The 25,618-nt window shown below is 35.6% G+C and overlaps 2 protein-coding genes across 4 annotated transcripts; both read left to right on the forward strand.

Moving 5' to 3' along the window:
- Positions 1 to 8,941: 8,941 nt before the first annotated feature.
- On the forward strand, positions 8,942 to 10,969 carry LOC127804347 (L-type lectin-domain containing receptor kinase IX.1-like). Its single transcript, XM_052341208.1, has one exon. It carries the CDS (start codon positions 8,942 to 8,944, stop codon positions 10,967 to 10,969), a length of 2,028 nt encoding a protein of 675 aa, XP_052197168.1.
- A 5,906-nt stretch (positions 10,970 to 16,875) lies between these two features.
- Positions 16,876 to 22,949, forward strand: LOC127803070 (probable rhamnogalacturonate lyase B). Of its 3 annotated transcripts, none has more exons than XM_052339088.1 (17): positions 16,876 to 17,244; positions 17,371 to 17,475; positions 18,710 to 18,791; positions 18,917 to 19,038; positions 19,116 to 19,169; positions 19,300 to 19,419; positions 19,614 to 19,733; positions 19,822 to 19,957; positions 20,053 to 20,223; positions 20,558 to 20,713; positions 20,817 to 20,923; positions 21,094 to 21,184; positions 21,277 to 21,418; positions 21,573 to 21,729; positions 21,874 to 21,990; positions 22,253 to 22,379; positions 22,535 to 22,949. In XM_052339088.1, the coding sequence occupies exons 1-17, from the start codon at positions 17,222 to 17,224 to the stop codon at positions 22,775 to 22,777; spliced, it is 2,073 nt and encodes a 690-aa protein (XP_052195048.1). In that variant the 5' UTR covers positions 16,876 to 17,221; the 3' UTR covers positions 22,778 to 22,949. The 3 variants fall into 3 exon arrangements, with proteins under 3 accessions (XP_052195048.1, XP_052195049.1, XP_052195050.1); XM_052339089.1 differs by having other exon boundaries at positions 17,371 to 17,470; positions 22,535 to 22,948; XM_052339090.1 differs by lacking the exons at positions 16,876 to 17,244; positions 17,371 to 17,475; positions 18,710 to 18,791; positions 18,917 to 19,038 and having other exon boundaries at positions 19,115 to 19,169; positions 19,300 to 19,345; positions 22,535 to 22,948.
- The last annotated feature ends 2,669 nt before the right edge of the window (positions 22,950 to 25,618 follow it).

The following is a 25,618-nucleotide window of genomic DNA, read 5'->3' on the forward strand; positions in this document are numbered from 1 at the left end:
AGGCTTAAGGCAAGGGGATCCACTTTCCCCCTTTCTCTTTGTTTTATGTCTTGAATATTTGTCTAGATCCTTGAAGATTCCGACTGATAGTCCTGATTTCAATTTTCACCCTAAATGTGGCAGTTTGAGGATTTCTCATTTAGCCTTTGCTGATGATTTGATGTTGTTGGCTAGGGGGGATTTTCTTTCCGTTAAAATCATTATGGACTATCTGGTTAGTTTTGGAACTAAATCGGGGCTATGTATCAATGATCTTAAGTCTAATATGTTTTCAAAAGGTACTTCTGGTCATGATTTAGAGGTTATTCGGAGGTTAACCAATTTCCCGCGTGGCTAGATGCCTTTTCTTTATTCGGGGATTTCACTTGCTTCTGAGAAGCTTAAAATTAATCACTTTGCTTCTCTTATTGATAAAATTGTAGAGTATATTAATGCTTGGAAAAGTGTTCCTATGTCCTATGCAAGTAGAGCAGAGTTGGTTAGAGCTATCTTGCAAGGGGTGGAATGTTTTTGGCTATCGATCTTACCAGTTCCAACTGCTGTTATTGATAAGATTACTAGATTATGTCGTTCCTTTCATTGGAATTCTTAACATGCCTTGGTGGCGTGGAAGGAGGTCTGTCTTTTTAAGAAAGAATGAGGCCTTGGGTTCAAGGATCTAAAAAGCTGGAACACTGCCCTCCTTGTTAAAACTCTATGAAACTTTCACCGGAAAAGGGATTCCTTTGGGTTCGCTAGGTCAATCACGTTTATCTTGGTGAAGGGTAGATTTGGAAGAGATCATGAAGAAATGATGATTCCCCACTGATGAAAAGAATCCTATCTATCAAAGACTCCCTTTGCAGCTCCGAGGGATTAGTGGCAGCTGCTATTCGGCTTCTCTCTAGCTAGGAACTCGAGGACACTTTATGTTTATCCAAGGCCTATGACTTTTTTAGGCCAACTGGGATCAAGATGATATGGGTGGGGGACGTTTGGAACTCGACGATAACGCCTAAGCATGTTTTTGTGTTATGGCTTAGTGTCAAATCGAAGCTGCTAACGAAGGATAAATTGCACTTTCAAGATATTGATAGAAGTTGTGGCTTGTGTGGCACCTGTGAGGAGACGCACGAGCATGTCTTCTTTTAATGTCCAGTGAGCTCTCAGATTTGGGGGCAGATTAAAGCTTGACAGGGCCTTGAAAATTAGGCTCGTGGGACACCTTGGTGGTCCAAGGTGAATAAAATTGGGCTTACGTGTGCTATATTTGGACAGTTAGGAATCGTCACATTTTTTAAAGCCAAAGACCTGTTGGGAAAATCGGGCAATTTTCCTCAAAATCAAAAGCACCAAAAAAATACCCGACAAAAAACTATTGAATATAAACATAAACAGAACACCAGAAAATTAACGAGGTTCGACCAATATGGCCTATGTCCTCGGACACCACCAAATCTTCACTAATATCAAAGAGAGAAAATACAAAGTGTGTAAGAGAAATACACACACAAAATGAGGGGGTACAAGTGCAATAAATGCAAACTTATTGGGATGCTTTTAACAAAGGGAAATGGGGCATTAAATAAGGTGAAGGAGGATCTCCCTCCCACTGCCCAACCGATGTGGGATATGGGAGGAAGCCATAAAAAGTCAACAAATCTCCACCTTGGCGAATCTCCCAAATTCCAAAAAACCTCAACAATCTCTTCAAAGAATCAATAATCAGTAGGTGTCTTCAAATGCTCTATGAAGCGCCAACTTCAAATACTAAGGATATAAATCAAGTCCAAACAATGTTGAAACTTGACTGCTGTCACAACCTTAGTCATCATATCAGCAGGATTTTCAGCAGTTGGGATCTTCTGAATCTGTATCTCTCATTCTTCTAGAATTTCCCGTACAAAATGATATCTTACGTCGATGTGCTTCGTCCTTGCATGATAAACTTGGTTCTTTGCTAAATGAATAGCACTCTGACTGTCACAATGTACCTTGGTGTACTTTTGACCAATTCCCAATTCATCAAGCAACCCATAAAGCCAAATAGCCTCCTTCATAGCCTCTGTAACTGCCATGTACTCTGCTTCTGTGGTAGACAGAGCAACTGTAGACTGTAAGGTAGACTTCCAACTGACCGGTGCCTTTGCTAATGTGAACACATAACCAGTCATAGATCGACGTTTATCCATATCACCAGCATAGTCGGAATCACAATAACCAACTATGCAATTATCCATTTTCTCATCCTGCTCAAATACTAAGCCAACATCTACGGTGTTCAGAATATACCGTAGAATCCATTTCACAGCTTGCCAATGTTCCTTTCCAGGATCATGCATATACCTGCTCACAACTCCAACTGCTTGTGAAATATCGGGCCTTGTACACACCATAGCATACATCAAGCTACCAACAACTTTTGCATACGGAACCTTTGACATATACTCTTGTTCCGCAACACTCTTCGGAGATAAAGATGCACTTAGTTTGAAATGAGGAGCTAACGGGGTACTCACAGGTTTTGACTTTTCATTCGTGCCGAAACGTTGTAGTACTTTCTTCAGATATGTTCTCTGAGTCAAACAAAGCCTTCCTCTTTTCCTGTCTCTAATTATCTCCATGCCAAGAATCTTCTTGGCTTCACCTAAATCTTTCATTTCGAACTCCTTATTCAACTGAGTCTTCAGTTTTTCAATTTCTCCACTATTCATTGAAGCTATCAGCATATCATCAACATATAAGAGAAGATAAATAAAAGATCCATCTTGTAGCTTACGCAAATACACACAGTGATCATATTTGCTTTTTGTGTACCTCTGCCCCAACATAAACTTGTCAAATCGCTTGTACCACTGTCTCGGAGATTGCTTCAATCCGTACAACGATTTGTTTAGTTTGCAAACCCAATTTTCTTTATCAGCAACTCTGAATCCTTCTGGCTGAGTCATATAGATTTCCTCTTCCAAGTCACCGTGTAGAAACGCAGTTTTCACATCCATCTGAACTAGTTCCAAATTCAATTGCGCTACCAAGGCCAACAAAATTCTAATGGAAGAATGTTTCACAACTGGAGAAAACACTTCATTATAATCAATCCCTTCCGTCTGAGCGTAGCCTTTAGCCACCAACCTTGCCTTGTAGCGAACATCATTCTTGTCAGGAAATCCATCTTTCTTTGCATATACCCATTTGCATCCAATTGCCTTCTTTCCCTTCGGTAAGCTGGCTAGCCTCCATGTCTCATTCTTCTTAAGGGACTGCATTTCTTTATTCATAGCTTTCCTCCACTTTTCATTTTCTGAACTTTGGACAGCTTCATTGTAAGTGGCAGGAACTTCATCATTTACAATTGGAGATGCATAGGCCACCAAATCGACAAATCGAGCAGGCTTTCGAATCTCTCGTCGTGGCCTTCTTGTTGCTATTGATTCTTGTTGCTGTGGAGGTTCTTGGGTTGGAACCTCTTCTTCATCTGACGACTCCTCTGCCACAGGAGTGTCTCCACCTGATTTGATACTTACTGCTGGGTCAATTCTTCTTTCAAACTCCACCTGTTTTGGAGTATTCTCCACCTGTTGTGGAGCATCATCAAACTGTTGCACAACTTCATTTGTTACTTTTTCCAACATGGCAAATTCATCAAAAGTAACATCCCTACTAAAGATTATCTTCTTCGATTCCGGACACCAGAGTCGATAGCCCTTTATTCCAGAAGTGATCCCCATGAACAAAGCTTTCTTTGCTCTTGGATCCAACTTGGATTCCTTAACATGATAGTATACAGTGGAACCAAAAACATGTAAGGAATTATAATCATTAGCAGGTTTTCCAGACCATACCTCGAAAGGTGTTTTTCCACAAATAGCAGTTGATGGCAATCGATTAATGAGATGACTCGCATAAGTCACAGCCTCAGCCCAAAATTGTCTGCCCAACCCAGCATTGGACAACATACACCGAACTTTCTCCAGCAACGTTCGGTTCATGCGTTCTGCCACCCCATTCTGCTGTGGTGTATCTCTAACTGTAAAGTGTCGAACAATACCTTCATCTTGACAGACCTTATCAAATGGATCATTTCTATACTCACCACCATTATCTGTTCTGAGTCGTTTGATCCTTCTGCCAGTCTGAGTTTCCACCATATTTTTCCATTTAAGGAAACATCCCAACACTTCATCCTTTTTCTTCAAAGAATACACCCATACTCTTCGGGAATAATCATCAACAAAGGTTACATATTAGTGTTTACCTCCCATAAATGCTGTCTTGGATGGTCCCCACACATCTGAGTGAACATAATCCAGAATACCCTTAGTATCATGGATTGCAGTGCCAAACTTCACTCTCGTCTGCTTCTCTTTGATACAGTGCTCACAGAAGTCTAATTTGCAGGTCTTGACGCCTTCCAATAATCCTTGCTTGGCTAAAATTCGCAAAGATTTTTCACCTGCATGTCCCAAACGCATATGCCACAGTTTGGTTACTTCTGTATCCCTGTCATCATCTGAAGCTATTGCTGCTGTTGTCCCAATGGCTGCATTACCCTGATAGTAATACAAGTTATTCTTCTTTCGTATACCTTTCAATATTACAAGTGCGCCAGAGAACACTTTCATAACTCCATTTTCTGCAGTTACCTTCAATCCCTTGGACTCCAATGTTCCCACAGAAATGAGATTCTTTGTCAAACTCGGCACATATCTTACATCTGTCAGTATTCTGGTTGATTCATCATGATTCCTCAAATGGATTGTGCCAACTCCGTTTGTTTCACAAGGTGTGTTGTTTGCTGTGTAAACAACTCCTCCATCAAGTTCTTGAAAGTCAAAGAACCAATTCCGATTAGGACACATATGGTGGCTGCAACCCGAATCCAAAAGCCAAGCTCCAGAATAGCTTGTTGAAGACGTAAGAACTAATGAAAGGTCTGAATCCTCATCATTAACTTCAGCAATATTTGAGACGGCTTTCCCTTTGTCAGATTTGCCCTTAGCTTTTAACTTTGGGCAGTCCTTCTTCCAGTGGCCTTTCTCCCGACAAAAGGCACATTCATCTTTGTTCGGTCTGGGTTTCGAACTAGACCTCCATCTCCTTCCTTTCTTCTGGCTTTGCAAACGGCCTCTTACAATCAATGCTTCTGCTGCGTCATGCGTTGTTTCCTTTTTATCTTTCTTTCTCAACTCATAACTATACAAAGCAGCACAAACTTCACTAAGAGATACCTGAACCTTCCCGTGAAGTAGAGTCGTCTCAAGAAATTCAAACTCCTCGGGAAGGGATCCCAACAGCATCAAAGCCAAATCCTCATCTTTGAACGTTTCATCTAAATTCATCAAATCAGCTACCAACTGATTAAAGGTAGTGATATGATCATTTATTGTGGTACCAGGAACATAAGTAAAGCGGAACAATCTCTTTTTCATGTAGAGCTTATTCTGACCGCTTTTCTTCAAAAATTTCTCCTCCAATGCCTTCCATAGTATACCGGCAGAATTTTCCTTCGAGAATGCATACTTCTGCTCTCTGGACAGGCATGATCGAATTGTACCACACGCCAATCGATTGATGGTCTTCCAATCTTTTTCTTCAACATCTTCTGGTTTCTTTTCTTCAATGGCGATGTCTAGACCTTGCTGGAAAAGAGCGTCTAGAACCTCGCATTGCCACATGCCGAAATGACCCGAGCCATCAAACACCTCCACTGCAATTCTTGTATTCGCCAGATTCCTCGCCCAAGTGGACGAAGAAGAAACTCCCGATGTGGATTGTTCTGAATTCTTTTCACCTGCCATCTCTGCCATCTTCTATATTCAATAGTTATCAAAGCGGAAACAATCCAAGAAAATCTTTTCTGATGTGGAAGATCAGACACAACTGCAACCACAGAGCATACTAAGAAAAACTTGGCCAAAAAAAGGAATCTTTTCTGATGTGGAAGATCAGACTCAACTGCAACCACAGAGCATACTAAGAACCTTGGGCTCTGATACCAATTGTTGGGAAAATCGGGCAATTTTCCCCAAAATCAAAAGCACCAAAAAAATACCCGACAAAAAACTATTGAATATAAACATAAACAGAACACCAGAAAATTAACGAGGTTCGACCAATATGGCCTATGTCCTCGGACACCACCAAATCTTCACTAATATCAAAGAGAGAAAATACAAAGTGTGTAAGAGAAATACACACACAAAATGAGGGGGTACAAGTGCAATAAATGCAAACTTGTTGGGATACTTTTAACAAAGGGAAATGGGGCATTAAATAAGGTGAAGGAGGATCTCCCTCCCACTGCCCAACCGATGTGGGATATGGGAGGAAGCCATAAAAAGTCAACAAGACCAATGGTGGATTGCATCATCAACAGGGTTAAAATAATATATATGGCGTTATTTTCTCTTTATATTCTTATATTTTATCCCATTTTGAGGCTCTTGCCATGTGTCTTTAGTGTTGGTCTGTTTTTATTGTCCATCCTAAGTATGCCCAACGTATTTATATAATCTCTTTGATCAATGCACATATTTATCTTTTGATCCAAACACACACACACAGAGTTGATAGTCCTTGGACACCTTGCTGCAAAGGTCTTAGGAAAATTTTAGAGAGCACAAGATTGGCTTGAATAGCCCAAAGCATTTTAAAGAGAAGTAGATGGGTTTAAAGACTTGAGAAAGGCGTAAAGGCTTGTGAAAGGGACTGCAAGGATGCATTAGCTAATGGGATTTAAGGGGATGTTTAATATAAGTTGAAGTGGAGCTTGTTTGGACCAACTTCGGCTCTTGGCTTTGATGTGATAAAAGTAATTCCGATTATCTGTGGAATCATGAGGGGTGAAATGTACATATCTAGAAATGAGGTTGGGACACAGGCCAAAGTGGGTCAAGCACAAGCCCAAATTAAATTGTTACGTACTTCAAAGCCTGCTGCAGAACAATATTCTGTTTTCGGGACATTTAGGGTCCCAGATGATTGAACTTTTTAGATGAAATTCTATGGCTGCAGAATAGTAACTGGATTCACCGTACCCAAAGAAAAAAAAAAAACAAAAACAAAAACAAAAGAAAGAAAGGAGATTGGATTCGACATGTAAACTTTAAACATGAAAAGGTAGGCCAGAGAATACCAACAGGGCCAAGGATGGGGAACCCGAAAATCGTTTTGTTGCAGTCACTAAAAATATATAGCACATTTCAAAAATTCACCCAAATTAATTTTATGCTAAATTAGGTAAATTTAGTAACGGTGGAAAGCCTCAAATGTCTACAATCCTTCAGAAAGCCCTGCAGGCCAAAGAAGTTAAAGAGTCTTGCAATTGCTTGGATGTGGCAGTCTTGTAGTTATAGGGCTTCTTTTAGTCAACAACCATTTAGATATGTTAGTTTTGTGAGTCCTACATATATATATGCCTGGGTTTTGTGCCTCAAATTGGTGTTTCTAAACTCTTGGGATTCATTTTCCTTTATCAACAACAAAAAAAAAAAAAATAAATAAAAGGCCTTATTCTGGTATAATACACCATTGAGACCATCGGTCGGCAGCATCTTAACATCCCTTCGTTTGGTCTTACACGCTTTTGAAGTTTAGCCAACGCCTGGCTTTAGAAGCTGACAAAACTACATTCCATTCTCAATCCTTTCCACTTGGCGGATTTGTACAATGACTTTTGTCTAATTATTAGTTAACAACTATGTCTATATATATATATATATATATATATTTCACCATACATAACCGAACCTCCAACATGTCACGACGGCAGCCGGCCGGCTTTGTTAATGAGGTCAGACATAATCAATTATAGTTTTACTGTTTATGTGAAATTCTTTATATGTTGAGAGTTTCTGTAATAAAAAAGAAAATAAAAACCTCCACAGAGATTAATTTCACATTATATTATGTATTGGGAACAATCTATTTGCAAAGCAAAAGTAACGATGTGTATATGACAAACTGGGTGGCATTTCATTCTCTATCTCATATGACAAATTTGTTATACCTTCCTTTGTTTGCATAAACCTAGTTCAATCGTGCACATAGTACAAGCACATGAGTACATTTTTTAACTTGATGGTGTCATATCATATATATTAAAGGAGGAATACTTTAAAAGAAGAAGAAAAAGAAAAGTTTTCGATCTAACCTAGCTAGTAAGCCTTCATGTACTATTCTTATATAGGGCGATTAGTTAGTAATAGCTTTGGATATGCCGCCTATTCACCAGTTCCTATCTACCTGGATTATAAATTACAAAAATGATGAATTGGGTTGGCTGCCTTTTAAATCTTTAGTATCATTTGATACCAGCCAGAATTCATATGCTCAGAATTCGTCACTGATATCTGCAATGGCCAGGCCAGTCCTTTAATATTTAGACGCGGTTTCAAATTATTTTGATTCCATTAGAAGCAATGGAGATATGTAATTGTTCGAACTGCTAAGGTTTGACACAATATATATTTATATATATATTTTAAAATGATGCATGTATTTATTTATAATCAAGTATCAAGAAGAAAAATGCTCATTGAAATAAATCATAACTATAAAGCTGTCGCTTTGACATTGTTTATTATTTTTTTCATTTCTTTTATTTTTGTTTTTAATTTTTGATGGGTCACTTTGACATTATTTTGATAAGATATTATTTTCTTATAAATGATGACAAACTCTACAAACGTCTCGTCTTTTTGTTATGAATTGATTTCCTTTAGTATGAGCATGTTTGGTTGGTTTTATTGCAGGCAGGTACCTGAATGAGAACCAAGTCAACAGAGCTTCATTTGATTTGACCAAATTATTAATACGAACATTACAGATGAAAATCATTTATCGATCAAGTTCATAACCCTCCTCTAATTAAGGAGTCTGGCTACTATATGTTAAACCACTTAGAGGCCCTTTTAACGCATCAAACACCTCCAATTCTCTCCTCACTTGTTGCTTCTCAACCATGGCGAATTTGCAGTCCATTCCCTTTTGTTGGTTTATCATCTTCCTGGTGCTACTCCCCTTTGCAACCTCAGTTTCTTTCAACTTCACCAGTTTCCAGCCAAACACACAAGAGATACACTATGAAGGAGATGCATTTCCAGACGGCAAAGTGATCCAAGTAACCAAGAATCAACTGGACAGTAGCCTCACCCGAAGCGTGGGACGAGCCTCCTATGCTGATCCAATTCGGCTTTGGGACTCCCGATCAGGGAAGTTGACAGACTTCACTACTCACTTCTCCTTCGTCATCAAGGCGGTTAACGAAGAACTGTATGGCGATGGACTTACCTTCTTCCTCGCTCCGGCTGGTGCTACAATTCCGGCCAATTCAACGGGGGGTTACCTTGGCCTGTTGACAAACTCTTCTTCCTTGATCAGCCCTAAAGGAAAACCGATTGTTGCTGTTGAGTTTGATACCTATAAAGATAGCTGGGATCCTAGTTCAGACCATGTTGGCATCAATATCAATTCAATTGAGTCGGTGACTAGTGTTACATGGAAAAGTAGCATCAAGAATGGATCTACGGCAAATGCTTGGGTGAGTTACAATTCCAGCACCAAAAATTTTAGTGTATTTCTAACTTACGCTGATAAACCAGTTTTTATGGGGAATTCTAGCCTTTCCTACGTTGTAGATCTGAGAGGCGTTTTGCCAGAATGGGTAACTGTGGGTTTTTCGGCTGCCACAAGCCAGTGGATTGAGATACATAACGTTATCTCATGGAACTTCACCTCAACCTTAGAGGGTGACGAGAAGAACCACATAAAGTTGGTGATTGGCCTGGTTGTGGGTATTAGTGTTCTGAGTTGTGGGATTGGCTTGTTTTGGTTCATCAAGTGTCGAAAGAGAGTTATTAAAGGAAGCAAAGACACCTTTGATCTTGATGTAGACGATGATGACCTTGGAACTGGACCAAGAAGATTCACATTTGATGAACTAAGTCGAGCAACCGATAAATTTGCAGCCGAAGGAAAGCTTGGAGAAGGGGGATTTGGAGGTGTTTACAGAGGTTTACTAAGTAAAACAAACACAGAGGTAGCTGTTAAGCGTGTCAAGAGCGGATCAAAGCAAGGCAAAAAGGAGTATCTATCGGAAGTGAAGATCATCAGCCGGTTGAGGCACCGGAATTTGGTTCAACTCATCGGTTGGTGTCACGACCAGGGCGAGTTCCTCCTGGTGTACGAGTTTATGCCAAATGGGAGCCTCGATTCCCACCTATTTGGTGCCAAAGCAAAGCTACCATGGACGGTGAGGTACAAAATAGCCCTGGGCTTGGCTTCTGCATTGCTCTATCTTCACGAAGAGTGGGAACAATGCGTTGTTCACCGAGACATCAAGTCAAGTAACATAATGCTGGATTCAAATTACAATGCCAAGCTCGGGGATTTCGGTTTGGCTAGGCTTGTTGATCATGAACTGGGCTCACAAACAACTGTGTTGGCCGGCACAATGGGGTACTTAGCGCCAGAATGCGTCACCACAGGGAAAGCAAGTAAAGAATCCGATGTTTACAGCTTCGGTGTAGTGGGCCTTGAAATCGCTTGTGGAAGGAAGCCAGTGGAACTAGGGGTCGAACCCCGTAAAGTGAGATTAGTAGAATGGGTTTGGGATCTTTATGGAGATGGCCGAATACTCGAAGCAGCCGATGAGGGATTGAAGAAGGAATCCGATGAGCGGCAACTGGAGAGATTGATGATAGTCGGGTTATGGTGTTGCCATCCAGATCATACTTTCCGACCGTCTATAAGACAAGTGATTAGTGTTCTGAACTTTGAAGCTCCACTACCGGGCCTTCCAGCAAAGCTGCCGGTGCCGCTGTACTTTGCTCCTCCAATGAAGATGTGCAGGTTTTCGTATACGTCGTCGGTTGGTTTGACAGAGTCGGAGAGAAATAGGACTCAGAGTTCGAGTGGCAGTTGCACTAATTCATCGATTTCAGCAGGTTCTTCTGAAGCTCTCCTGAAACTTCCAGGGGATCATGCATAGCGTCTCTGGAAGAACGTGTTTGGGAGACGGGAAAATTGACGTGTGTTTTGTGTAGCTATAGATACGTGAAGGAAAATGATACTGGTTCCTAAGGAAAACGATATTGTCCATAATAACATGGTACCTGCTAGCTTCGTACAGTTTTTATCATAATTAATGAGTCATTAATTTAAGTAACGTTTTTATTTTTATTTTATAATAATAACCTATGTGTATGATAGAGAAGGGAAAGAGAATAGAAAAGGAAATTAAAGGCTTGTTTTAATACTATGAATTAGAAAATATTATTTTTGATATTTTCTAAATCTTTAGAAAATGATGCTATGATTTTTTAAAACATAAAATGTTAGGACATTTTTAATTATAAAATTGTGGTAGAAAACAAAAAATGTTTGAAATTGAACAAAGCCTAATAAGATTGTGAAGAGACTTTTTTAAAATTTTTAAAAAATAGATTTTTAAACAAATCCAATTAATTATACTGTCCTTATTTTTTTATTTTTAAACCCCCCTTTATAAAGTTTCAAAATTTAATTGCTTAGATCAATTTAATTTTTGTAACATCCTTATAACTGATGGTATGGTAAATAAGATGCATAAACATAGTTGACAAGTCAGCCCAGACCAACTAAAATTCCCTACCCAGTCCTCTCTAACCCAAGTTAGCTCCCAAGTCCAACTGGTTCTATATATATATGGAGATGACATTCGGCCCATCAAAATTTTAGCCTTTCGGGCCCTTCGGTGGAAGAGAAGGATTTGGGCCTATGGCCCATAAATATTGATTACCAAATTACAATAGAAATAAATACAACACAAAAGAATCTCTGTACAAAATTTGATTTTCCATTGTACCATGTGGACTTGTTCCATTCTTAGATTGCACGGGAAAAGCAAGAGATAAACTAATTAATTGAACACCTTATTAAAAGTAGAGAAAAAGCAGCCACTCGATGATGATGCCGCCGCCTGAAGTGTTTGATCCGTGATATCTTTGTCTTATTTGGGAAGAAAGCATCAGTTTCCGCTTTACCCAACTTTTTCTTTCAACTCCGACTTGGGAACAGCTAGAGGGGCCTCAATATTACTATTAGACATACATAATGAGTGGACTGTGAGCAGCTTCGAGTAGCATATATATATATATATATATATAGATGTCTTCTTCTGACTACATTTCCGTTGAATTGGCAGTTGGAACTACACGTAACGGGACAAAATTCTTGTCCTTCAAGTGAAGAAAGGAGAAAGGAGAAAGGAGAAAGGAGAAAGAAGAAAGAAGGCGGCGGTGGGTGTTGTAAGCAATTGAATTGTTCGTTTCACTTATTTTTTTAGTTTTTTCAACTTCTTTCTGCAATTCTTCCCCACTTTTGAATTCTTTATGGTTCTAATGGCAATGGCGACGCATGGGGCGGCGCATAAGCAAGGAGACAGTCAGACAGTCCGGCCGGATGCCACCATCGAATGCTTCAACAATAACGTTCTCTTCTTAATTATTATTATAACTGCCCCCCCGCCCTTACAAATTATAGGGGTAACGATGTCATACATATAAACAAATAAATAAACAATAGTATCCACCAGTTTTGATTAATTTATGCATACCCCCACCCCATCTCTTTTTTATAATCTAACCGACTTAGTGATTTATTCATGAAAAAATTAACTGGTTTCGGTCAATTTTAATACCTAAGTTCTCATCATGAATTGGTATGTACTTAATTTTGGCATGCCACTGCCCATTGTCCGCCAACCCCCTCCCCGGCCCCTCCACCTCCGCCCACGTCACTGAGATCAAATTTTACCAAAACTCTAACTTGATCTCTAATTTGATAATATATATATATATACACATTACACCATCATAAATAATTTCTTAACAAAAAATATAAGCTATTGTAATAGATTTTTTGCTGCATTATTTGGTAAAGAAATTTTGATTATATTTTTTATTTGTAAAGTCTTACCTTAATGAATTTATATAGATAGATCTTTATATATAACATTAATAAGCTACAATAATCTTTATCAAATTTTACTAGTAATAAGCTCAAGTGATGCAATAATTAAATTTTTATGTAACTGAAAAATGTAAAAAAATAAATAAATTTATATGCATAGTTCAATTCCAAATGAAGCTTAATTATATACACTCATTTAATCATTTTAATCATAATCACTCATATAAAGAGCAAAAATAAAAATCAAGTTTTACTATATACTTTTACTTTTTCAATGCTAAGAAAAGTAAAAAAAAAAAAAAAAATAGAGAAAAGTTAGTGTGAGAGAAAACTATTAATTGGGGGTGACTTTTAATCGAACTCTCCATTCATTACATAACATTTTTAGAACAATATATGTGTTTTACGTGTTTTAGATTTTATATATTTTTTAAAATTAATTTGATTTTTAGTCTAAAATTGAGACTGAATCAAGACGGGACTAATTTATTAAATACAAAAATTAGATAAACCAATTAAGCGTTGTAGGGTTCATATCCCATAAAAATTCGATTTCTAATATTCAGTATAAAATATATATATTTACCTAATGACCAATTGCCATCTTAATTGCCACAACGTGTAAATTTGGTGAACAAGACAAGAGACTTGTGAACTTGGGGGCCAGGGAGTACCACAATATCGAAGTCATGGTAAACTTTTTATTTAGGGTGTGTTTGTTAAAATGAACAAGATAAGAGATATTAAGATAAATTAAAAATATTTATCGAATCAAGATATAGAATAATTAAGATAAAGTTCATAAATATTTCAATATTTTTATCAGACTATTTGTTAAAGCTTTTAAAATTCATTAATAATTGTATTTTTTTTTATGTGTTTGTTACTGCATATAATAAGCACCAACATAAGAGTTTTTTTTTACCAAAATATTCCTATTACCAAATTCATTCAAAATTGTTTGTTAACATTAATAACAAATTTATGATTAAAATAGTATTTTATGATTAATATAAATTGTCATAAAAATAAAAATAAAAATTAATATTTTATTTTCTAAATCTATGTTCAAAAATAGATTTAAAAAGAGTTGAAAAGCAAAAATAATTATGTTAGAATTACAATAATTTCACCTAGATAATTAAAAATAGTCAAAATATATTTTTATAATAGATAATAAAATATAAAATTGAATAAAATAATTTAAAAATTGATGAAGAGAATTGTATTAATTAATAAAATATATATATAGAGAGAGAAATTTAAATTTTAAACATTGATGAAAGGAATAATGTCATTTAAATTTTAAAAATTATCAAAACATATGATAATTAATGCATTAAATAATATTAATTATAAGACTTAAATAAATAAGTTCTCTTAATAAATTTAAAATTTTAAAATATATTAAATGATATTAACTATTTTATAAGGATCATATAAGTAATTGAGTTTTATATGTAAAATATTAGATAAATTTATTTGAGACGATGTATTAGATAAATTTATCTTGAAAGAGGGAGATAAAAAATTATGTGTGACTTTTTTAAAAAATATTTAAATAAATTTAACAAATGCGTTAACAAATCAAACATTAGAAATATTTTTTATCTAATATTTTCACTCTCTTTATCTTGTCTTTTCTTTTCTCGTCTTGATTGACAAACACATGCAAAGTAACAAAGATAGGAAAGAAACAGTGAGAATGAAGAGGTCACGAGGAGGTCCTCTCAGTCTCAAGGAATTGGGTCAGTAAGTAATCACATGACTCAATTGTGTCACGTCAGATGGAATTCCCATAGCATCCGTATGCCCCCCATAAAAAGTGTCACGAGTGGCTCCATGAGATGGATCTCCATCTTCTTAAAAATTTAAAATGCTTTAACGTTAATTAAATTAATTAATAGTAACTAAGAATGCAATGTAATCGACTCCGAATGGGAGAGTACCTTACTGTTGCAAATGTTAATCATGCAATCAAATTCCAAAAGTTGGGAGTACTTCTATATACTACAATTTTTTTAAGTGGATACCACCTTAATCAAAATTGATACTGTTGTCACAAGATTTATCTATATATGCCCAAATCAATTAAATTACTCACTAAGGTATTGGGTCTACCATTACCCAATAGCAATTTATTTTTAAAATGTAAATTGGCTGGAGATGGACAGCTACTATAATTAAGGGTATTATTATTATTATTATTATTATTATTATTATTATTATTATTATTATTATTATTATTATTATTATTATGTGGGATCCGTTGAAAATATTATATTCAATTTATTAGACTTGAATTACCTCAAACTGAATAAAAATTAATTTTAGATATGAACCCACCCACCACAAAATGTAAATAAAATGATACGAATCTGAAAAGGAGTAAAGTGAGATTAAATAATACTGAACCTCTAGTTTATCTCTTTTAAATAAAATTATATGAGATAAATATAAAAATTATTAAAAAATATTAAATATTCTAAACATTAAACTTTAAACCCTAAACTTTAAATTCTAAACTCAAAAACCTAACACTTGTCAAAATTATGGTTTGAATGTTGACTAGTTTGGATAGGACCTTCAACAACATTGGGCAGCAGTAACCAAAAAGCCGGCCTAGAAACCTAGTTTCAAGTTCATCAAATTCAAATAAATCAATGGCGTGTGTAGATGGAGCAAGCTTTGACTCACATCTCGTCCCCAATACCTGCATATTAATGTTAATGAAAATACCAAAATATTTACATTTCGATTATAATGCAAATATATTTTGCAAACACCAAAAGTCTTTGGGTTAAATACCAAAATTGCAAAAACAAAACAAATACAGTGGTGATATTATCATATATATTCAAAAGTGTTATTTATACACCAAATATAAGTAAAAAAAAGACACAAATAACCTATGAGTTTGATACATAAGTGAAATCGAAAATCTGATTTTTATAGAATATTTATGTTTTTTTTTAGCTTACTTTTAATGAGTAAACAACCATTTTGAGTGTGTTAATATCACCACTCAACATTGATAACAAATATATATAAAGAGGAAAATGATACCTAAATGTGTACGTAATATTTATTTTAGTAACAAGTCATGTTGGATAATTTATATATAATTATATATTCAAAAGTGTTATTTGAGAGCATAATTGTATAAGAATTTTAATGACATCAACTACCTAGACGAATAGGTAGAGGAAGCCTTGACAAGAAGCATTAGATGTATACACCAACCACAAAATTTTTCAATAATCCAAGGCTAATTAAAGCTGGTAGCCAACCCACCTCAGCTGGTCCTTGCCTATAAACCCCAAGAAAGTCCTAAGAGTTGTTATTTTTCTTCATTAAAGAGTTAAACCCTTTAAAAAAATGTGTTTCATTGTTTGTTTCTTCTTAAAAAATTATGTTTTACGGGCTTATTATGTTAAATTTCATATAATGCACAATAATGGAATTTAATTTTTTTTTTTCTTGTGCGAGCCTATGCTCACTAAGATAGCGTTTAAAATAATTAAGATAACGTTATACCAAAATAATGTTTAAATATTTTTCAAACTAAGACATAGAATAATCAAGATAAATTTGAGAAGTATTTTAAAATTTTTATCAAATTATTTTTTAAAAATTTTAAAATGTAATGGATGACATATGTGTCATTTTTTCTTATTTGTAAGGTTTAAGATATGTTTATTTAAAAGAAAAAGAGATAAACATATTTGAAAAATGCTAGATAAGAAGTTACTTGATTTTTTTTTATTTTAATAAATATATTAAAAATAATAAAAATTTTAAATAATTTTTATTTCTATATCTTAATTAACAACCGTAGCCTAGCTGTTACTGTCACACGAAATGACTTTACTAACTTATACAACAACTCTAATATTTTAATTCATTTATCTCATTGTCATTGTCATTGTCTACACTTAACAAAAACAACTCCAAACTAAATAAGAGCCGGTCCAGGCTTTTCTGCACTTACGGCAAGCAATTAAGAACATTGCTTTTACTAAAATGTCATCCCAAATCAACTAACCCAAGTAGAAAACCAGCCCAGATGAACCCACAGAACCACTTCCAATTTGGTGCCATTGATGAGTCCTTCAGTTCACATTACTCCTTTTATGTGCCTCTCTCTATATATATATATATGTTATCGCATTGTCTTCAAATCTCTGTTTAACAAGGATCTAGTAACGGTTAGCTTTCCATCCATTACCATTTTCAAGACCATCCTTCTCGATCCCCATATAAGGCTCGCATTAAAGAAGCCCAAGAAACTATGAGACCGAGAAGCTTGCTTCCGTATTGCTCTTTCTTCTCCCTTTTAGCAGCATTAGATTAATTTCCACATACACACAGAGATAAGGGTCCGTTAATGCCTGTTGAATTATATTTCAGTGAATTCTCTTCCGTTGTTGAAATGTGCAGGTTTATGGCGGCGAAGAGGCGGCGGAGATTGGTGGTGGGTGGGTGGTTCGCAGTTGTTTTTCAGTTGCTGCTGCTGGCGGAGGGTTCCGTGAAGGCCCCAGTTAGGTTTTTCCTCATCTCCTCCTGCTTTCATATTATACACATACATATACATATAGAATATATATATATGTGGGTATATATATCTGTGTTGCTGTAATTAGGCTAAATTGATATATACTTCTGTTATCTGTGTGTGAATGCATTATGTATCTGAAATCTAAGGTGAAATCTGCTCCAAAGTAAGGCTTGAAGATGACATTATAGGGAAGGTTTTCTCAGCAGTTTCTTTGCTTTTCTTCGAGTTTCTAAAAGCAAAGGAATAAAGACGCATAGTTAAGGCAGTTGAGGCTTTGTTGGAGTCATGATATTCTTTACCATGCTCATGTACATGTCTTTCAGAATTTCCTTTTGCATGTTGAATAAAAAACTCCTAAAATTTTACATAAAATCATATATATATATATATAACATGATTAAAATGGTTTACTATTTTGAGTCGTCACAATTAATTTATTTTTGGGATATAAATAAAAAAAGATTAAATATGTATTTATTTTTAGGGCAAAGTGATTTTTGTAGAAAATGCACCAGAAGAACACACAACGACGTAGTTTTGGGCGGGGGGGTTGCTCTGATTTGAGAAATGAAAGTGGGAAAGATACCTAAATTTGCGTGGCACTTCCAGGTAGTGTTTCATCGTGTTGTAACTTAATTCGATGACACGTACTCGGGTCACGGGCCTGCACATTCTCTCTTTCCTCTTTGTCTTCTTCTCTGTGCAGTTGATCACTCGATCGATGCGCCTTTCTGCGTTTCAAAACCCATATTTAATTGATTCCTAGGATTAATCGTAACATCGGTAAGTTTCGAATCATTAAAGCTAATTTTTTAATTGAAACATACATACCCCACGCAGAAATTAACAGAAAAAAAAATTAAAGGCTAATTGAATTCTTGTTAATTAAGAAAAGCTTTGGTAAGAGTTAAATCTGTAGAAAATTTTGTCGTAGCGTGAGCCTGCATGCACCAATTCCAGAAGAAATATAGGATTCTTTGTTTGTGGCATGTTTGATTCCTTCCATACAGGCCAAAGCTCCTTTTAATTTGTGGACCCACCAAATGGGTAATCAGCTCCTACCTCTTCTGGTCCAGGTTTCTCCCCCCCCCCCCCCAAAAAAAAAAAAAACTGTAGCATAAGTGGTAGAATGACCAACACTCTCTCCCGTATAGACTGATATATATTTAAAATTATTATAGACTGACATATATTTATTTTATTTTTGGTTTTCGAATTCAGCTGGAAAAGATTTCCTACGAGAACCAACGGCCAAGACCCAGAGTTGCTGCCTCCAGTCCATTTACATTACCTGGATGAACATGTACAACTGCACAAAAACTTCTTTACTATTTATTGAGCTTCAAAAATGCATTCATTAGTTAGCCAGAACTCACTTTTTTTTTTATTAGTTTTTTTGGTTCTGAAACTATGATATAATTTGTGCAGGTTATGGTGGAAAATGGAGAGGTTAATGTCACATTGTCCATCCCACAGGGTATGGTCACAGCGATACAATACTGCGGAATTGAAAATTTGTTAATGGAACCCAACAAAGAAAGAAACAGAGGGCAAGTACTTTTTACTTCCTTTAGCTGTTTAGTTCTGCATCGAGACAGAAAAACTCATGAAGAATGACTGACTGCAGATACTGGGATGTGGTTTGGGACAGTCCGGGTCATCTTGGTGGCAAATATGACTGGTACTTTCTCTTTCAAACTCTTTTTTTTTTTCTTTTATTACAGTAAGGTCCACTCTTACCTCTTGTAATTTAATTGACCCACGGGACTCATGTTGCAATTAACAAATAGAACTGAATTGGTGTGGTGCAGGCTAGAAGGAACAAATTTCAGTGTAGTCGTGGAGGACGAAGATCAGGTAGAGCTGTCCTTCACACGAACATGGGATCCATCTGTAGATACCTCTGTAATTCCTCTTAATATTGATAAAAGGTGCAGTCCCACTTCAGCTCTAAGCTGCTATTTGTCTTCTACAAATCTAATACATTATTTCTTTTCTTTTCTTTTTTTTCTAATTAATTATTGAAAATTTATAATCCCTATCATTTGAACAGGCATAAATAATGTAACTTGACATGAGCATGCATTCATAATACCTGTAAATTTTGGAAATGATTTATTTGAAGGTTTATAATGCTGCGAGGCTGCCCGGGTTTCTACTCGTATGCTATACTGGAGCACCCAGAAGGGTGGCCGGACCTCACCATCTACCAGGGCCGGATTGTCTTCAAGCTTCAAGAAACGCTGTACTCAGGATTAATTGTGTTTAATTTCTTCTATTCTCATGAATGAAAACCCAGAAGGTTTAATGTCGAAATATGAATTAATGGGCAGCTTTCGCTATATGGCGGTGTCGGACGAAAGGCAAAGGATAATGCCAACAGCTGAGGATCGCCAAACGGGCCTAGTCTTGGACTACCCGGAAGCTGTGTTATTGACAAATCCAAGCAACCCGGATCTCAGAGGAGAGGTATTATGAGATAAACTCCACAAACCAGGGTGGTTTTGGACCATCTTTTCTCTGGGGTTGGCGTGGTGTTTTACTTTTGCCTCTGTTATTTAAAGGTGGATGACAAGTACCAGTATTCATCTGAGAACAAGGACAACCGGGTTCATGGGTGGATATGCTTCGACCCACCCGTTGGATTCTGGATGATCACCCCCAGTGACGAGTTCCGCTCGGGTGGGCCTGTCAAGCAAGACCTTACCTCACACGTCGGCCCAACCGTCTTGTCAGTAAGTGTCATCCACTTAATTAAATTTCACCTCCAAAGTTAGGGGTGCTCACTGTGTCAAAGAGATTCGAGAATTAATTTGACATAAAATTCAACCCAATCGACTCAAAATAAATTGGGCTGGTTTCGAGTCTAAAATTTTAAATTTAAACATGTTAATCAATACTTAAAGTTATATAAAATTCAAATCAAGTCAACCGTGAGAATTCTTAAATATCAGTCTCATTAGGCATTATGCAGAGTCTTCACTTAATACATAAAAAGCATATAAAGTTTTTCTTTTGTTGGGTATAAAGTATACAAAAAGTGATGGTATTTTGTGGGTTGGGCTCCAGATGTTTTTCAGCACCCATTACGCAGGGGAGAGCCTGGCAATACAACTGCGACACGGGGAGCCATGGAAGAAGGTGTTCGGCCCTGTTATGGTTTATCTAAACTCAGCTTCGCCAGATGACAATCCCCTCTCCCTTTGGGAAGACGCCAAAGAACAGGCACTCTGCTTCATTTGTATTACGCCCTTTTTCTTCGCACAGAATAAATCTAATCTTTTAAACTCCAACCTAATTACCCCTGCTCTAATGCCTATATTTGCAGATGATAATTGAAACCCGAAGCTGGCCCTATGATTTTCCGCTTTCAGAAGACTTTGCTCGGTCAGACCAACGAGCTACAGTTAGCGGCCGCTTACTAGTCCGTGACAGGTACCTTTTTACCACCTTTCCTCATTATTTGTGGTCGTCAACTCTATCTTAAGCTCGCTCAAATTAAAGTATATTGCCTTCTTTCTTCATTATTATTATTATTATTATTATTATTATTATATGAAATTGAATTTCATTATAAACCACGATGGATCGCCTTCTTAATTAAGGTACATTAATGAAGAACTTATGACTGCAAACTCGGCTTTTGTGGGTTTGGCTCCACCAGGAGATGCTGGATCCTGGCAACGAGAAAGCAAGGTTGCCTAATTTTGGTTTTAATTAATTATAGCTTACAAGCTATGAATATGAATAAATCACTGTATAAACAAATTAAGGCTTGGCGTTCTCAGGGTTATCAATTCTGGACTCAAGCAAATGCTGAGGGTAACTTCTTGATCAAAGGCGTCCGGGCTGGAAACTACTGCCTCTTTGCATGGGTCTCCGGCATTATTGGCGATTACAAATACCAACGATGCATTTACATCGAACCAGGTTCTTAACTTCTATGCAAATCAACGTGTCATTGATTACAGTTTTTGTGTTTTTATCTGATCTCAAATTAAGCAGAAACAACTGTTTTGAATCATAACCCAAGGGGCGGCCATTCCTAAAGTGGTACGTTTCAATGTTCATATATAACATTTAGGAAAACGAAGAAGATTAGGCGTTATTATTTATGAACCTCCAAGACAAGGCCCAACACTATGGGAGATCGGCGTTCCTGATCGCACTGCGGCTGAGTTCTTCGTGCCCGATGCAAATCCGACTCTACTCAACCAATTATACGTCAATCTTCCAGATAGGTGAGTTCCAATCTGTCCAAATGCTTCTTAGCTAATTTGTCCCAAAGATTAAATTTAATTAAAGCAGTAGTTGTGAGTTCTCATCGATAATGATAATATAAAAGAAAAAAAAAAAATTCACGACGAATCATTTTCAAGTTACAGATACAGGCAATACGGGTTATGGGATCGGTATTCAGATATCTATCCCGACGAGGATCTCACCTACACTGTTGGCATCAGCAATTATCAAACCGATTGGTTCTTTGCTCAAGTTAACAGGTCATTGTTTTCCCTTCTTCATTTCACATATATTCATATTGTTACAATTGTGATCCAAAATTTAAATTTATCTTGAAATTCTTAATTTGATCGTGATTACAACTTCAAATTTTATTATGATTAGGATATTGTTATATTCAATTTTAATAGTAATTTGTTTTGGATCCAATTTTGCAACACATATGTGTGACATGAAAAATTTTGTACAACTAATTAAAATTGTGTTTGTTTTGCAACTGCTGACTCTAATATTCCATTGCAGGAACATAGGAAATGGAACTTACGTGCCAACCACATGGAGAATCATATTTGATCTTGATAATGTGAGCGAGGCTGGAAATTATGTACTGCGATTAGCAATAGCGTCAGCTCATGAAGCCGAGCTCCACGTATGGACCGCTTTATACCACCACATTGCATTGTCTGATGTTCAGCTCCTGTTGGCCGATCCAGTCGACCGACCTTTATACCACATTACATTGTCTGATGATTTCTTAACAATTACTATTGTTTTTTTTTTTTTTTTTTTTGGAAATTGATTAAGGTTCGAATGAATGAGCCGGATGCGACGACGAGTCCTCACTTCGCGACGGGGTTCTTCGGGAAGGACAATTCCATAGCGAGGCATGGGATTCACGGGTTGTATTGGCTGTACACGGCGGAGATACCAGCGTCTCTCCTTGCCGCTGGAACCAATATTCTGTATCTGACGCAGCCGAGAGGGTTAAGTCCTTTCAGGGGAATTATGTACGATTATATCCGTTTAGAAGGGCCCGTTCAAAACTGATGATTAATTTGGACGCCCACGCCCACGTATATATACCACTTCCATTCTTTCAGCCTTCTTGTGGGCAACCAACCAAGGAAAAGAAAATAGAAGAAGAGAGTCAATTAATTACATTATTGTGCAATTCCAAAAGTGGGACGAAAATTGATAAGCTCGAATATGGATCATTAAATTAAATGCACAATTGCCAAACTAGTAGTTAAACGAGTAAATTAATTAATTAATGTTTAGGCAATGTGAAGAAGTCTTCTTCAAGCTAGGAAAGCGTTAGTGAAAGGTGTAAGCAAGCAAAGTGCAAAATTCAAAAATGGAAAAGGATCGAGTTTTGTGATGTTTTTGGTGTGAAAGAGACTTTCGTGCACCTTTTTTTTTATTCATTCTGAGGCTGCAGCACATTTAATATTGGATAAAGTGTTAAATTGGTTATTGTATTTTGATTTAAAGGTTAAATTTGACTATTAAATTTTAAAATGAGCTAGATAAATTATTATACTTTTATAAATAAGGTCGTATTACCTTATTCATTGTTTTAACACTTTTGGACGTAATTCATTGTTGGCTAATGTGACTGTTTATGAAAATTCAATGCTAAAATATAATAAAATTAATTAAAACAAGTTAGAGATTCGTTGCCTCTTAAATTGGCTAAATTTATATTATTTCTCTCCTGAAATTAGGTAAAATTCGTGATCACATTCCTATCATTTTGAAACACCCATATTACCCTTTTATGTTTTAATTCCATTAATATCCTCAATATCCGTTAGTGAATTGCTGATGTGGTAAATGGATCCCAAAAACAACTTACCAATAATCTCACAAATGCCCCGTGCATAAATTAGAAAACATAAATTTATAGAAAAAAATCTATAGATAAACTTTACAAATAAATATGTAATCTTGTGAAAGAAAACAGATAACTAGAATAAATATTTTTTTCTTAATGAGAAAAAGATAAAGAAAATAAAAAAATGGAAATTGATGAGAAATAGTTAAATATGATATTAATTATAAAAAACTTAAGTAAGTCCATATATATTTTAGTTACGACAGTACATAATTAATTTATTTTAATATAAAAAATAAAATATTATGCTAAAGGATGATGCAATACATTTACCTATCTTACAAATACATAATTCTCATACAATTCATACAAAATTATATTAACCATATATATTTTGTTAATAAAGATGGAGAATATGGTCTTTTTTTTGTTAAAACATATTGAAGGAATTGAAATGTAAGAGAGTAATAAGGATATTTCTAAAACATTGAGAAAATGATTAGGAATTTCACTTGAGAGAAAAATAGTATTTTTCCCTTTTAAATGTTGCTATATATGGTGGGCTATATTGCTTTAATTTTTTACCTTATTTTACGTTTTCTAATTACTTTATAATTTTAGATTTATTATAATATATATGATTTGGTTTGATTTAGGATTTTTTGTTTTACAACCCTAAACTAAATCATAAACCTTTTTTTCAAAAAAAATCCAAATTAAACCATTTTGTGAAAACCCTCAAACTGAACCAAATGAAACCAAACTCACCCGTCCTGTTTGGTTTAATAGTTTCAACCAAATTATGCACATATTTATCGCCCAATTCCTTCTCTTTTTCTTTTCTTTTTTTTCCTGTGTGTTTACTGCCAAATGACAGCTAGAATCGTTGTCGATGCCAAGTGTCTAAACCATAGGTGTAACAAAATGAACAACAGAGGAATGTAGAGAAGAAAACACCTAGAAAATGGAGAGAAAAAATTCACAGATCTAATCTCTTCAACACTGTACAACACTTAGTCATTTATATACAAATACAAAAAGAATCTTCTAACAACCTATAAAGGAAAAATATATTATTGTCCCTCTATACAGCTTAGCAAAACAGAAATGTAAATAACGAAAAAATGGAAATCATCCTTCTTCAATAATCACTAATAAAAAATTAATTTTTAGCAGCAATTTTTTTTGAAATTTAGCGGTAGTTTTTAACCTCCGTAAAGTGATTTATCGACGGTTTTGAAAATCGCCGCTGATACAGCCGTCGCACAATATTTAGTAGCGATTTTTATCAACTGCTAGTATAACCGCCGCTAAGTGATATTTTTAGTGACGATTTTGAAAATCATCACTGATACAGCTGTCGCACAATATTTAGCGACGGTTTGAAAATCGCCGCAATTAACGGTGATTTTTTAAATTTAGCGGCGGTTTTAAAACGGCCGCTAAATTTAATTATCAAAAATAATTTAACGACGATTTTTTTTAATTTTTTGCGTTACCGCTTGTAAGCGCGCGCCAGGGCCTGCCCCTACGCGCCCACTGTCGTGAACCCTCGCCATGCGTGCACCCGTTGGAATAAATTTCAGCAAATGTAATACCCAAGTTTTGATCCCGTGACCACCCATATGCGCGGACCCGAGCGAAGCCAGCTGATCTGCAAAGCCACCATGTAATATACTCACGCATATTAATTATAAAGTAATCGAATAACTATTTTTCAGAATTCACTTTGCACCCACAAACTCAAGTTTTTGAAATTACACTTAGTCTCAAATTAAATAAAATAAAAAAATAATTTTATTTTTAATTGAATTAAATTAAATTAAATTAATTAATTGAACTCTCAAAAACACCTAAAAAAGAGTTAACATATTAACTTAATTAATTGAACATAAAATATTTTAAACCAATTAATTAAATTAAATAAATTAATTGATTAATTAATTTAAAATAAATTAATTAATTGATAAATTTAAAATGAATAAATTATTTAATTTAATCGAATGAAATTAAATAAATTAATTGATATAAATAAATTAATTGATTAAAAAATA

The sequence above is a fragment of the Diospyros lotus genome, chromosome 6 (genome assembly GCF_014633365.1).
Source record: "Diospyros lotus cultivar Yz01 chromosome 6, ASM1463336v1, whole genome shotgun sequence".
NCBI lineage: Eukaryota > Viridiplantae > Streptophyta > Magnoliopsida > Ericales > Ebenaceae > Diospyros > Diospyros lotus.

Coding starts and splice junctions, on each gene's coding strand:
- LOC127804347 (XM_052341208.1), top strand. CDS start 8,942: ATGGCGAATTTGCAGTCCATTCCCTTTTGTTGGTTTATCATCTTCCTG.
- LOC127803070 (XM_052339088.1), top strand. CDS start 17,222: ATGAGACCGAGAAGCTTGCTTCC. Junction 20,224..20,557: donor TCGGCCCAACCGTCTTGTCA/GTAAGTGTCATC, acceptor GTTGGGCTCCAG/ATGTTTTTCAGCACCCATTA. Junction 21,730..21,873: donor TACGTCAATCTTCCAGATAG/GTGAGTTCCAAT, acceptor TTCAAGTTACAG/ATACAGGCAATACGGGTTAT.